Source organism: Balaenoptera borealis (assembly GCF_965194805.1).
Source record: "Balaenoptera borealis genome assembly, chromosome: 2".
NCBI lineage: Eukaryota > Metazoa > Chordata > Mammalia > Artiodactyla > Balaenopteridae > Balaenoptera > Balaenoptera borealis.
The window spans coordinates 184,458,367-184,471,397 of NC_138867.1; the positions used below are offsets into that span (position 1 = coordinate 184,458,367).

The following is a 13,031-nucleotide window of genomic DNA, read 5'->3' on the forward strand; positions in this document are numbered from 1 at the left end:
CCTTCCCACTGTCCCTTATTCCCTTTTCCAGCCTCAGAGCCTTTGCATGTGCTGTTCCAGGCAGACTGGGCTGCCCTTCCCCCACCTCCCTGCGGCAATGACCTCCTGCGTGAGGGCCTTCCTGGCCCCCCCACCCCATCTGCAGTGAGCTTGGGCTATTTCTGCAGAACGTCCTGATGGGAAGGTAGCATGGTGCCCTCGTAGGGCACTGTCTCCCCTCACTAGCTGGATTCACAGCTGTAGCGGCACAAAGTAAATGCTCAGTAAGTGTTGGATGAATGAATGGCGTTGGATGGCCCTGCCTTGAGCTGCTCCAGGCTGGAGGACAGACAGAGCTGCACCGGCGGTACCCCCTCTCTCTGTTCGGGGCTGGAACACCCCACTGCAGGCTCCCGGGAGAAGGGGGCACTCAAGCTGAGACTGGGCCGAGCTTAGAGAGCAGAAGAGCCGTCCACCCATCGCCCCCCTTGGTGCCCCCATCTCCTCAACCCGCTCGCCAGGCAGCATCCTGGGGCCACAGCGAGGAGCCAGGGGAGGGGGCGAGCGGAGGGCGCCTGCTGCGTCCCTGCTTGGGCGGGGGATGAGGGGTGGGCGGGGGGGGCGCGCAGATGCTAAACCGGGGAAAGGTCTGGTGGTGGGGAGCCCTGGGGTTACCCTGTCCTTGCTCGTCCGCGCGAAGAGCTGAGATCCACCTGGAATTGTCGCTGTGGAGACCCCCGCCGGTCCCATTGCCCGGATGGGGAACTTGAGGTCGGGGAGGGTGGGGCCACAGTCGCATGGGAGGGGGACCTTCTGGACCCGGGTCTAGCTGCGAAGCCACGGCTTGCAGCCTGGGGCCGGGCAGGGAGAGCGGGAGGCGGGGTGGGGCGCGTCCTCTGGTGACAGCAGCGCCTGGGAATGCGCCGGGCTGGGAGGGGGCTCTCCGCCCCCCACGCCAGGCCCCTGGGACTGAGCTTCTCCCCAGTGCTCTGGGGCCCTGTGCTGGGGGTGGTCGGGACCTGGGGCGGGAACCCCAGGACCGGAACCCAGGCGCGCGGGTTCCTGAGTAGGGTGACTTTGAGGGAGGGGTAGGGAGAGGGATTTGGGGAGGGGTAGTGGCCAGGAAAGGGAACCTTCGTGGGGACGCGATCTGGGCGTCGGTGGGGAGAGGGCAGCGCCCTCCTGGAGCCTCAACAGGGCGACCTCGGTTCGCTCACATTCCCGGGCCTTGAGCGCGGCGCCCGGAATAGCAGCCCCGAGGTGGGGGTAAGGGCGGTCAGTCCCCGCGTGGCTCCCCCGCCCTGGGCTTCCTAAGGTCACCGGCACGCGGACGGTCGGACACCAGGCCGCAGTTCTGGGGGGCCGCGGCGCGTGCGGAGCAGTCCCCTGCCGCAGATCGGCGCCCAGGCGCGCAACGGCCGCACGGGGGCGCACGGCGCCGCCGCCCCTCTGGACCCCGGCCGGGGCGCGCCCTGGGAGGCCGGGTGGGAGGGGCCGCCCCGGGCTCCCCCCGCCCCTCCTCGCGGGCCCCGCCGCTTCCGCTCGCCCACGGGCCGCCCGGGGAGCCTGGACGCGCCGCCTGGGCTCTACGTAGCCGGTAAGTCCCTCTTCCTATCCCCCCACTAACCCGGGCGGAGTCTTCTCTCCCTCCCTAAGCTGTGGGGTGGCGAGGCAGCAATCCCCAGGGTGGGAGAAAGCTCATCCCCACTTCCTTCTGGGGAAACTGAGGTCCAGAGGCGTGGCTTGCCCTGAGATCACACCGACGGTCAGGACTGCAGCCTAAACGGGGGGTGTGTCCTGCTCCTCGGGCAGGGGGCTCTGGAGAGTGGGAATGGTGATCCCTCAAGCCCCTCATTTTGCATCACCTAGACCCCCACTCCGTAAGCCAGTGCTAAGAGGGGAGCGGGTGTCCGAGGGTCAAGCCCCCTCCCCCTACCTCTGCTCTCCAACCCGGACTTCTTCCTGCTTCCTGGGCCAGCCAGGGCTGAGGTTCAGAGATGCAGCCAGCCTCGCAGCTCTGGTCAGAGGGGGGGGACCCACCGGGGGGGACCCACCCGGGGGGACCCACCTCGTGGTCCCCCAGGTTCTCAGCATCTGGAGCCACCTTGGCCCCAGACCCTTGGTGCCCCAGGTTTGAATGTCAGAGTCAGGAGAGCCTGATAACCAGGGACACTGCTGCTCAAGAACATCCAGTGGGGCCCTGCCTTCCCCCATCCGCTGCCCGAGACCTCCAGGACTGGAGCCCTCCAGCATGGCCTGCGTGTCCTTTGGGCACTGCTGACCGCTGGGCTCCCTGGCCCTAGTCCGCCACTTTCTCCACCAATGCCATGATCATGGGGAGGGTGGGGATGGCAAGTGACTTCATTCTTCCCCTGACAGATGGGGAAACTGAGGCCCAGGGAGACAAAGCCTCCCAGCCACCCTCTCCCCCACCCCCACACAGCCGCCTCCCTCTTCCCTGCGTCATCCTCATTGGCGGCCCCTTTCCCTCTGCAGGCGGCTCTGGGACTGCATCCCACACCCTCTTCACATGAGGCCATGAGGCACCCACTGGACCAGGGCCAGGTCACCCTGCCCCCTCCCGCCCCCCATCCAGAAGCTCCTGGCTGCTGCAGGTCTGGGAGCTGAGGGGGCCCTGGAGGCTGGGGCCCGCCCGGGGGTGGGGTGGGGGGAGCTCTGCCAGGCACCAGACCCAGCCACCACCAGCCACACCCTCTGCAAGGTCCCATAGAATCCTGGACTGTGCCCAGCTGGTCCCCACTGCACAGATGGGGAAACTAAGGCGGAGGGAAGAGGAGCGCCTGGCCCCTGGCCACACCGGAAGGTAGGAGCAAAGTTGGTGGGGAGAGTGGGGAGGGCCCTAGGACCCTGGAGACACCTGTGCACGCTCCTGGAATGATTCCTTCCATCATCAGACGCCGAATAAGCACCTACTACGTGCATCATAGACAGTAAACAACCAATAATAATTATTTGAGTTTTCTCTCTCCAGACCGGGCTCTGTACCCCCCGTTTTCCTCACCTAATCTGACGAACCCCTCAAAACTCTCCTATTAGGTGGGCTCTATTATGACTTCATTTTTCAGAGATGAGAAGGGAGGCTCAGAGAGGTTGAGTTACTGTCCAAAATCACACAGCCAGTCAGGGAAGAGCTGGGGTGCAACCCCTGGCCTGCTGGCCCCCCCACTGCTGCGACCCCTCCTCTCCCCCAGACCCCGCCCCCTCCGGAACCTCCTGCTCCTGCTGTGGACCCTCCTGAACTGTGGTTTGGGGGTCAATGCTCAGGTAAAGGGGGACATGAGCCCAGGGGGCAGCGGGTATGGGAACCCGGCTGGCAGTGTGGGGGTCACCAGCCTCCCTTCCAGGCTGACTCTGCCTCTGTCTCCCCAAGTAGGGTCCGGGTGAGTGGACTCCATGGGGTTCCTGGAGCCGCTGTTCTAGCTCTTGCGGGCGAGGGCTCTCCGTGCGCAGGCGGCAATGCGTCCGGTGAGGAGGCTCCTGGGACTCGGCTGGGTGGGATGGGAGGGGGTCCCTGCCCCTCCTCTCCTGTCAGGCTGGCCCAGCCCCTGGCCGCACCCTCGGCCTGCCCACACATGCTGTGACTTTTAATCCCGCTAATCCAGCTGGAATGTGGGTGGGGTTAGCGGGGGTGGATGGGTGGGCAGGCTGGCTCTGGGGAAGGGTTTCCGGAGGTGCTGACCGCAGTCTGGCCACCCTGCTCCTCGAAGGTTTCCCAGGGAAGAGCTGTGCTGGGGGGACACCCACGAGTACCGCCTATGCCAGCTGCCCGTAAGTTCTATCCACCCCCCCCCCCCAGACTGAGTTCTCCCTGAAGCCCTCCTGCTTCCCCACTCATGCCCCCAAATATGCTTGCCACCATGCCAGATTCTCTGGGCATCCCCGGGGCTGTCCCAGCCTCTGCTCCACCAATCTCTGTCCCCAGGAGTGTCCCCCAGGGGCCGTGCCCTTCCGAGACCTCCAATGCGCCCTCTACAATGGCCACCCTGTCCTGGGCACCCAGAAGACCTACCAATGGGTGCCCTTCTATGGTGGTGAGTAGCCTATGCTCCTGTTAGTCCAGCTCTCTCAGAGCTGGCAGGGAAAAGTGGCTGCTAAGAAGGAAGGGGGACTTGGAGGGGTGCAAGAAGGGGGCATTGGCACTGGGGCTTTGAGGGATATGTAGGAGTTGGTGAAGTGAAGGGTGGAAAGCAAGTGTGAGTTGTGAAGAGGGGCAGAAGGAGGCAGGGTCTATTCTGCACAGGGTCGAACACCAAGCTGAGGATTTACTGGGAGCTGTATCCAGAGGCCAACATTTCTCAAACTTACACCAGTAGCAGGAAATATTGCTGCACTGAGCTGAAAATAGCGAGTTATATAACTGTGTGCCTGGGGCAGTGCGCCTCCAGATTTAAGGGAAATAGGCAGCTTCAGACGCCACGGTGGGGGTAGACACAGATAAGAAAATCCTAGAATGGAGAAAGTTCCAACCGTCAACCTCATAGATTTTTTTTTTCCTTCACCCTAAGAATTGGCGGAAACTTGCCATGATTTCACGCCCGCAGAGGCCCGCCAGGGCCAGCTCAGGCTCTATTCCAGGCTGGGTCTGCCAGCCAGCCTCAGGGAGTCGGGAGCCAGAGTGAGCCTGAGCAGGGGGGGCAGGGATCAGGTCTGTGGGCCTGGGGTGTGGTCAGACTGTCCATTATGCCCCACTGCCAGGCAGAGGGGAAAACTGAGTCCCGGGAAGGGCCAGCAACATACCCAGGCTATGCAGGACTCAGTCAGAACTGGACAAATACTTTTTGGGGGGCACCTGCTGGGTGCAGAGCCCAAGTGCCGAGTGAATTCTGCCCACCTCTGTACCCCAGAACCTAGAACGTTGTCTGGAAAATAGTAGGTGCTCTATGAGTGTTTGTGGAATGAACGTGTGGAAGAGTGAGTGAAGAATGGGTGATGATGTTAATAGTGGGCCCCTAATATTAGGACTTAACATGAATGAATGAATGAACGAATGAGTGCAGGCCCAGGATACTTGCCTGGGACAGTCCCAGCAAACGGGAAGCAGAATGCCTAAGTTCCAGTCCTGGCTCTGCCTCAGCCTCCATGTGTGGCTTTGGCTGAGTCTCTGGGCCTCATCTGCCCAAGAGGATGGCTGCCTGAAGAGAGACTGGCAGGAAGGGGGCTGGAACTCAGATATGTCCCCCACTCCCACCGACTCCTCCCATCCCCAGCACCCAACCAGTGCGACCTCAACTGCCTGGCGGAGGGACACGACTTCTATCACAGCTTCGGCCGCGTGCTGGACGGTACCCCCTGCAGGCCGGGCACCCAGGGACTCTGCGTGGCTGGCCGCTGCCTCGTAAGAACTCCAGGCCCCGCCCCCATCCCCGCCCCTTCTAGGTGCCACCCGGCCTCTTCCCTCCAGGCCCCGCCCCCAGACCCCATTCACTAAGTTCCTGGTCCCGCCCTCTTCCCTAGGCCCCGCCCCCTTACCGAGTCCCCGACCTCCCCTGCCCCACCTATCACTAGGCCTCATCCCCAGCCTCCTCCCACTAGGGCCCACCCCCCAGGTTCCATCCTTTTAGTTCTTGGTCCTGCCTTCTTTCATGGGCCCCGCCCCCTCGACGGCAGGGGCCGTCTGACGGCGCGCGTGCCCTCTCCACCCCTTTAGAGCGCCGGCTGTGACGGTTTGCTGGGTTCGGATGCCCGCGAAGACCTATGCGGCCGCTGCGGCGGCGCCAACGACTCGTGCCTCTTCGTGCAGCGCGTGTTCCGGGATGCCGGTGACAGCCCTCCCCGTCCTCGTGCTCTCCCAGAGCGGGCCCTTTAAGACGTCCCGCGCTGATTGGGCAGTCTGCGGCCCAGCACCCATCGCTCATCATTCTGATTGGTCATTGCCAGATTGTCCCGCCCTGCCCAGAATAGACGGGGTTTAACTCTTTTGCTGCCGCACTTAAGTGATAATCATCATAACTCCAATCCTTTAGGAAGCGTTTTCGGAGTACCAGGGCCTTGGATAACCTTCTTACCGCAGTATCCCACTTAATCCTCAAATCATCCTTCAAATACACCCCACCTGCTCCCCAACGCCCTCCTTCCCTCCTGCCCAGGTGCCTTCGCTGGGTACTGGAACGTGACCCTGATCCCCGAGGGCGCCAGGCACATCCGCGCCGCCCACCGGAGCCGGAACCACCTGGGTATCGCACGGTCCGAGGGAGGAGGCGCCCTGCTGGCCGCCCGAATCCAGCGGGGAGGGGGGCGACAGGGTCGGGAGGCGGGCGGGGCCGCTTCCGGGGAACCCGGGCTGACCCTTCCCTTGCAGCGCTGATGGGGGGCGACGGGCGCTACGTGTTCAACGGGAACTGGGCGGTCAGCCCTCCCGGGACCTACGAGGCAGCGGGCACCCGCGTGGTCTACACCCGCGTCACAGGGTCAGAGGAGACGCTGCGCGCCGCCGGGCCCACCTCCGAAGACCTGCTCCTGCAGGTGGGGGCGGGCCTCTGAGAGGGCGTCTGGGCGTGTGGGGTTAAAGAATCCGTTGGGAAGCAGGTGTGGGGGGGGGGCTGGGTAGAGTGTGTGTTGGGGGACGCTGGGCCATCAGGTCCGAGGGCAGCTCCCTAGTATGTGACACCCCCACCCCCGCCGCCCAGGTCCTCCTGCAGGAGCCCAACCCCGGCGTTGAGTTCGAGTTCTGGCTCCCCCGGGAGCGCTATGGCCCCTTCCAGGCGGAGGCTCAGGCCCAGGGTTGGTCCCTGCGGCAGCCGCAGCCTCGGGAGGTAGATCCTCAGTCCCCTGAGTCTCCCGCTGCCCCCACTGTTATCCCCCCACGGACCCCAGGCCCCACCCCAGGTGAGCTGGGGACAGCCTGGGCGGGGGCGAGCAGGGAGACAAGGCCTGTGCCCCTGACTGCACTGCCCCCGCAGACCCCTGCCCACCCTGCCCTGACACCCGCGGTCGTGCCCACCGGCTGCTCCACTATTGCGGCAGCGACTTTGGTGAGAGGCCCTTGACCCCATCCCTCACCTGGCCCCTAATTGACCTGAACTTGACCCCTAACCAGCTGACCTCTGACCCTGGTCTGACTTTGCCTTTCACTCCTTGACCTGACTCCAGCTTGACCCCTCCTGACCCTCATTTGACTCCCTGATCTGATCCTTTGCCCTAATCTGACTCCTAACCCCTCACTGATCCCTGAGCTGACCCCTACCCCTGGCCTCAGCTGACCACAGTCCCCAAGGGCCCCCAATGCCCCACCTGACTCCCAGTTCCCTCGTCTGGCAAGGGGTGTGTGGATGGGCCCCGGGGCGGAGTGTCCAGCCGGGCTCAGCACCACCCTGCCCGCAGTGTTCCGGGCCCGCGTGCTGGGCCGCGTCCGGCAGGCCCAGGAGACCCGATATGAGGTGCGCGTGCAGCTCATCTACAAGAACCGCTCGCCACTGCGGGCCCTCGAGTATGTGTGGGCGCCGAGCCGCTGCCCCTGCCCACCGCTGGCCCTTCATCGGGACTACCTGCTGGCAGCCCGGCGCCTCATCAGCCCCGATGGCACTCAGGACTGGCTGCTGCTCCCCCATGCTGGCTACGCCCGGCCCTGGAGCCCCGCCGAGGACAGCCGCGTGCGCCTGGCCGCCAGACACTGCCCCCTCTGAGCCCCTGGACCAGACCTCAGCCACACACGGCTGACTAGGCTCAAAGTCAGCATATTTCCCCTCTTGCCATAGCTTCCAGGGAGCTCAGAACTATCTCCCACCTGCAGCTCAGTGACTCCCCGCCACACACACTCAGACACCCCTGCACTCAGTCAGATCCACTGTCGGAAGCAGGCACGCACTGGTGAGGATACACTAAATGGACTCTTTAGCTCTGATTTCCTCTCTCACCCTGGCTGCCAGGAAACTCATAGCTATTTTACTCTCAGAGACTCTGTGTCTGCTTTTATTCCCCTTGTCTCACACTCATTTGCTGGAACACACTGTCACACACAAGCATGACCCCAACAAAGACATGCCTAAGGAGACCTTGTAATGTATCCATTTCCCCTCTTGCCCTGGCTACCAGGAAGCTCACCACTGTTTAACCCCCTGACACTCTGTCTCTCCCTTCTCATTGCCACTTAACACATGCACACTCACGTATTCAGAGACACTGTTACAAACAGGCATGACCCCCTAGAAAACATGCCTACCCAGGCACTGTAACGTACCAATTTCCCCTTTTGCCCTGGCTACCAGGAAGTTCAGAGATAATCTTGACAGCTTCCGCAATTCGGGGGGGAGGTGGGAGGGTTCCCTCCAGGCAACACTGCTGTTCACCCCTTTTTTATTCCTATTTAATTTTTACAAGCACTTTTTTTTTTAACAAGGGCACCCCAGTTTCACATACTTGGCCGCAGACACTTCAGGATGCCCTGTTAGTCAGATCCACAGCCACGTTGTCACCACCTGAACACACGTGATCACGTGCACCTCATCCCCTCCTCCTCCTGGTCCAGCCCCCACCTCCCCCCAGCGTGTCTGACCCTGGGGCGACCGTGAGGACGGGGAATATAAGAGGATGGGGGAAGGCGGGACTTTCTGAGGTTCCAAGCCCCCTCCTGATGCCTGTTGGGGCCACATATTCCTCTCAGGCCGTTCAGGGCCCCTCCCCACCCCCGAGCAGAGCAGGCAGGTTAGAGCCCCCACCCTCAGCGTGTGCCCTGTCCTCATGTGTCCTGGATGTAGTCTCCTCATAGATTCTAGAGCCAGGAGGGCAGGCCTAGATCATGTGTGGATTGGAAGTGTCAGTGGGGTGTCACATAGTCACGCAGAAAACCTCCCCTTCTGCCTCCCCATCCTGAGTGGGGTGACTCACGCCGTCATCTGGGACAACCTGCTCGTCTGTACCATCTGTGGTTGTGTCTTCTTCTGGGGCGCGGGATGGTGGGAGTGTGCAACGGGTGCTGGACATGTGGGTCTCAATGGACTCGGCCCCTGACCTTGGGGGTGACCTCAGGCCAAGTCCTGCCCCTCTCTGGGCCTCAGTTTCCCCATCTGTGTATACCCTTTCAGCCCCTCCCGGCCCTGACCTTGGGAACCTCACTCTTCCAGATTCCTTCCCTAGCCCTTCTGTTCATTCGTGCATTCCTCCAAAGAGTATTTATTGAGCACCTACTGTATGCCTGGGACCCAGCAGTGCCTGGGGCGGCCCCGGCCTAGCCCTGTCTTGTGTAACAAGTGCTAAAGCCGGAGGATCTCCCGAACGCCCCCCCATCCACGGGGCAGAGTGGGGCGCAGTTCTGGAGGGAGGCGTGGGGTCTGGGCGCCCCCTGGTGGCAGGATGGGGGGAGAAGGAATTCAGCGTTTCGGGTGTTACCTGCAGCCCCCAAGGGCTTCAGGTCCCCGATGGCCCCAGATGGTCCCCTCTGCCTCACTGCACTGTGGGAGTGTGTTCAGTGTCTGGAAATGGGAGCCTCCGGCCTCTTCCTCCCCGGAGCTCTGTGGGGCAACCCTGCCATCTACTCCCCAACCAGCGGGACCGGTTTGCAGGGGTGAGGTTCCTGCCGGGGCAGAGGCCAATGCAGGGCCCACTCTAGCAGACAGGATGGCCTGTGGCCACAGGAGCCACGATTTCCCGCATGCCTTCCTCCGAGCGGCAACATTGTTTCCGGTAATGGTCACGTTACAAACAATCAATGGAACCATTTAAAGAGAGAAGAAAGCATTGCAATTTTAAAGATACTCAAAATCAGCAACCCAGTTGAAGGTGGGACTAGCATTTGCACTTACTTGCCCAGCAAAAATTCCACGCTGCTTTGATGCTTTACTTTTAAACACGAGTAAAAACTCTAGGTGCAACAACGGAAACGGAGAGACTCAAGAGCTGTATCTTTGTGTCTTTACAATCCCTGGCTCTCGGGTTTTATTATTTACTGTGTCCCTGTAGGAACACGCAGGGCCCATTTGGTTTAGAGACTGGATCGCTGCCCGAAGAGACCGCCGGTGATTACAGACGGAACTGCCTCTCGAGGGAAGCACTCACAGCTGAGTCCTCAAGGGTCCAGAACTGGGAATTCTCCAAATGGACTTCCCACAGGAGGCGATGTTTATTAAAGGATAAAGAATGAAACCGGGCAAGCTTGAAACTTGTGTCTATGTTAATAAAACAATAGTAATCACGACAGTTCTTTCATCAACCCCACAAAATATTGTATTCAACAACCTTGTGGAGTACCAGCTCTGGGGGGTGCGATGCTTTTCTTACTGTTTTGAATTCTCTGCAGACAGCACCCCTCTGTTGTCTGCGCTTCTCTCTCACTGACCCTGTACCAGCTGGCTCACCCACAGGAGGACGAGTCCGGTTGAAGGGCTGCTGAAAACCCCTGGACTGTCTCACACCCTGAGGGTTAGTTGAGGGTTACAATGGCTTGACCACCTGGGAAAACAGTTTAGCTGTTTCTGCTACAGCTGAACACACACTCGTGTACAAGGTTGAATAATAATGTCCACGCCCTAACCCCTGGAACCTGTGAACAGATCTTTATTTGGAAAACGGATTTTTGAGGATGTAATTAAGAGTCTCAAGAAGATCATTCTGGAGTATCCAGATGGACGCTAAATCCGGTGACAAGTGCCTTGTAAGAGACACACAGAGGAGAGACAGAGAGAAGACACCCGTGTGAAGACAGAGGCAGAGATCGGAGGGATGTGGCCACAAGCCCAGGGATGCCTGGGGCTCCCAGAAGCTGGCAGAGGCAGGAAGGACCCTCTCCTGGACCCTCCAGAGGGAGCACAACCCTGGGACACCTTGATCTTGAACTTCCGGCCTCCGGATGGTGAAAGGAAAAATTCCTGTTGTCCCAAGCTACCCAGTTGGTGATGACTGGTTACAGCAGCCCCAGGAGACTCAGAGGCTCACCCTACACCCTGCCGTCTCTGGCAGGTGTACGCCCAAGGCAAATGAGAGCTCCGCTCACCAAAGGCTGCCTCTAGAATGTTCCTAGCAGCTTTAGTCACAATAGCCCCCCACTGGAAACAACTCTAACACCCATCAGCAGTGGACTGAATCATTCTCTGGCCCTCACAGAATACACGCTCTGCCAACGAAAAAGAATGATGCACCAATCATTCCCGCAGCAGCGTGGTGAGTCTGAGTCAGACAGGAGGGGACAGAAGACACCGTGGACACGACACAAGTGACCTTCAAGGCCAGAGGCAATGAAGGCAGGATGGGGGTTACCTTGGGGCGGAAGTGACTGGGAGGGGCCGGCCCTGTTGAGATACTTGCCCCTGAGTCGCGGGTTATACTTTTCTGCACATTTAAATTAAAACCAAAACAAATCTGAGGGGCTAAGTAAACGTCACTGCTTCCACCTGGGGAGACAGGTGTGTGTCCGCTCACCTGTGCTCCCAGGTGACCTGACCCGGGGGGGCAGGGCCCAAGGACAATCTTCAAGGGGCACAGGGGGTGGGGCAAGGCCCCGTCTCCTGCCCTGGACCCAGGCCACACCACCTACTTCAAACACCTGGGCCGGCGATAAGCAGATTAAGGGATCACTGTCCCCAGAGCCCAAGTGGACTTCTCAGCAGGGTGGGGGCTCATTAATAATTACCCTCGATCCCTTCCTCCCAACAAATCCAACATCCTCAAGTAAAAGCCAAAGTCCTCACCACACCTTCCAGGCAGGCACCTGCATGGTCCACCCCCCAGACCCACCTCCTCTCTCGCCGTGGCTCATGTGGCTCCAGCCACACCGACCTGCCTGCGCTTCTCCTAACCCACCAGGCACGGTCCTGCCTCAGGGCCTTTGCACGTCCTCCTGCCTGGACCACTCCTGCCCCCGTATTCACAGACTTGAGCCCTCGCCTCCTTCATGTCTCTACTCAGGGGTCACTTCCAGGGACTTCCCTGGTGGTGCAGTGGTTACGAATCTGACTGCCAATGCAGGGGACGCAGGTTCGATCCCTTGTCCGGGAAGATCCCACATTCCACAGAGCAGCTAAGCCCACACGCTCTGGAGCCCGGGCACTGCGACGAAGACCCCGCAAGCCGCAACCAAGACCCGACGCAGCCAAATAGAGAAATAAGTCACTTCCATAGAGAGGCCTTTCTCTGACCCTCCAACCCTTGCCCCTCCCCCCAACTCCTAGTCACATATTCCCCCATATTCTCTTCCTTCTGACCTGTTACCCATTTATCCTGTTGATTGTCACCTCCCCAAATCCTCAGGAACAGGGATTTTTGTCTCTCTGGGTCATGACTCTACCCTTGGAGCAAGGCCTGGAATACAGTAGGCGCTCAATATTTGTTGAGTGACTGATTGAATGAACTGGACCCACTGCTCACCAGTAGCACTCGCTCCGTACTTCTTCCTCCCTCGCTGGAGTTCTCAAGGATGAGGACACAGGGCTGCCAGGTTGGCAGCTGCACAGAGCTGCCTCCTTTTCAGGAAAACTGTGATGGATGGGATCACCACCAGCTGGGGACAAGCTGGGGCGCTCAGTGGGGAGAGGGATGGCATGTCAAAGGATTGCAGTACTTGGCTGATGTGTTCGGGCAGGAATCAAAGGTGTCTCCAGATATGGCCTAATGGCCCTGGGACAGAATCACCCCCGGTTGAGAACCACTGACTTATGGCCTTGAGAGCCACTGCCCTGTCGGGGTTCGTGGTTTCTCCTCCTAACCCTCCCCTTGTGTTGGCACCAGAAGTTGTGACCAACCAGAATGTGGGAGAAGCAGAGCTCGGGTGGGCGGGCAGACTGTGATGGGCGCTGCAGGGTCCTTCCAGCTGTGGCTGCAGATGCCTCGCGGGAGATTTGTCTCTGGGCGACAGTAGCTGCCACTCGGAGATGCCCGTGGGGTTAAGGCCCCCTCCCCGGGGGTGGGCTGAAACCAGTGACTGACAGATGTGGAGGCACAAAACACGGGCCTCTGGGCTCCAGGGGGCCGATTTCAGGTGCAGTACCAGCTCCAGACCCCCCCCCACCACCACCACCACTGCTTCACTCAGCTCCCCCCCACCCTCCGGCTTCCAACTCAGGCTGTGCTTCCAGGGACGTGAAGTTGAACGGGGCAGTGAGGGG

At 60.6% G+C, this 13,031-nt stretch overlaps 1 protein-coding gene across 6 annotated transcripts; it reads left to right on the plus strand.

Annotated features, from left to right (window-relative positions):
• Window positions 1-1,457: 1,457 nt before the first annotated feature.
• On the plus strand, window positions 1,458-11,293 carry ADAMTSL5 (ADAMTS like 5). 6 transcript variants are annotated; one of them, XM_082380028.1, is made up of 14 exons: window positions 1,458-1,576; window positions 2,476-2,594; window positions 2,702-2,803; window positions 3,066-3,264; window positions 3,374-3,465; window positions 3,708-3,768; window positions 3,923-4,031; window positions 5,208-5,335; window positions 5,648-5,759; window positions 6,087-6,173; window positions 6,299-6,462; window positions 6,627-6,825; window positions 6,900-6,971; window positions 7,321-11,293. In XM_082380028.1, exons 2-14 carry the CDS (start codon window positions 2,518-2,520, stop codon window positions 7,620-7,622), a joined length of 1,704 nt encoding a protein of 567 aa, XP_082236154.1. In that variant the 5' UTR covers window positions 1,458-1,576; window positions 2,476-2,517; the 3' UTR covers window positions 7,623-11,293. The 6 variants fall into 6 exon arrangements, with proteins under 6 accessions (XP_082236154.1, XP_082236156.1, XP_082236157.1 ...); XM_082380030.1 differs by having other exon boundaries at window positions 3,192-3,264; XM_082380031.1 differs by lacking the exon at window positions 6,627-6,825.
• Window positions 11,294-13,031: the final 1,738 nt, after the last annotated feature.

Coding starts and splice junctions, on each gene's coding strand:
- ADAMTSL5 (XM_082380028.1), top strand. CDS start 2,518: ATGAGGCACCCACTGGACCAGGGCCAGGTCACCCTGCCCCCTCCCGCC. Junction 5,760..6,086: donor GCGCGTGTTCCGGGATGCCG/GTGACAGCCCTC, acceptor CCTCCTGCCCAG/GTGCCTTCGCTGGGTACTGG. Junction 6,174..6,298: donor CCGGAGCCGGAACCACCTGG/GTATCGCACGGT, acceptor CTTCCCTTGCAG/CGCTGATGGGGGGCGACGGG.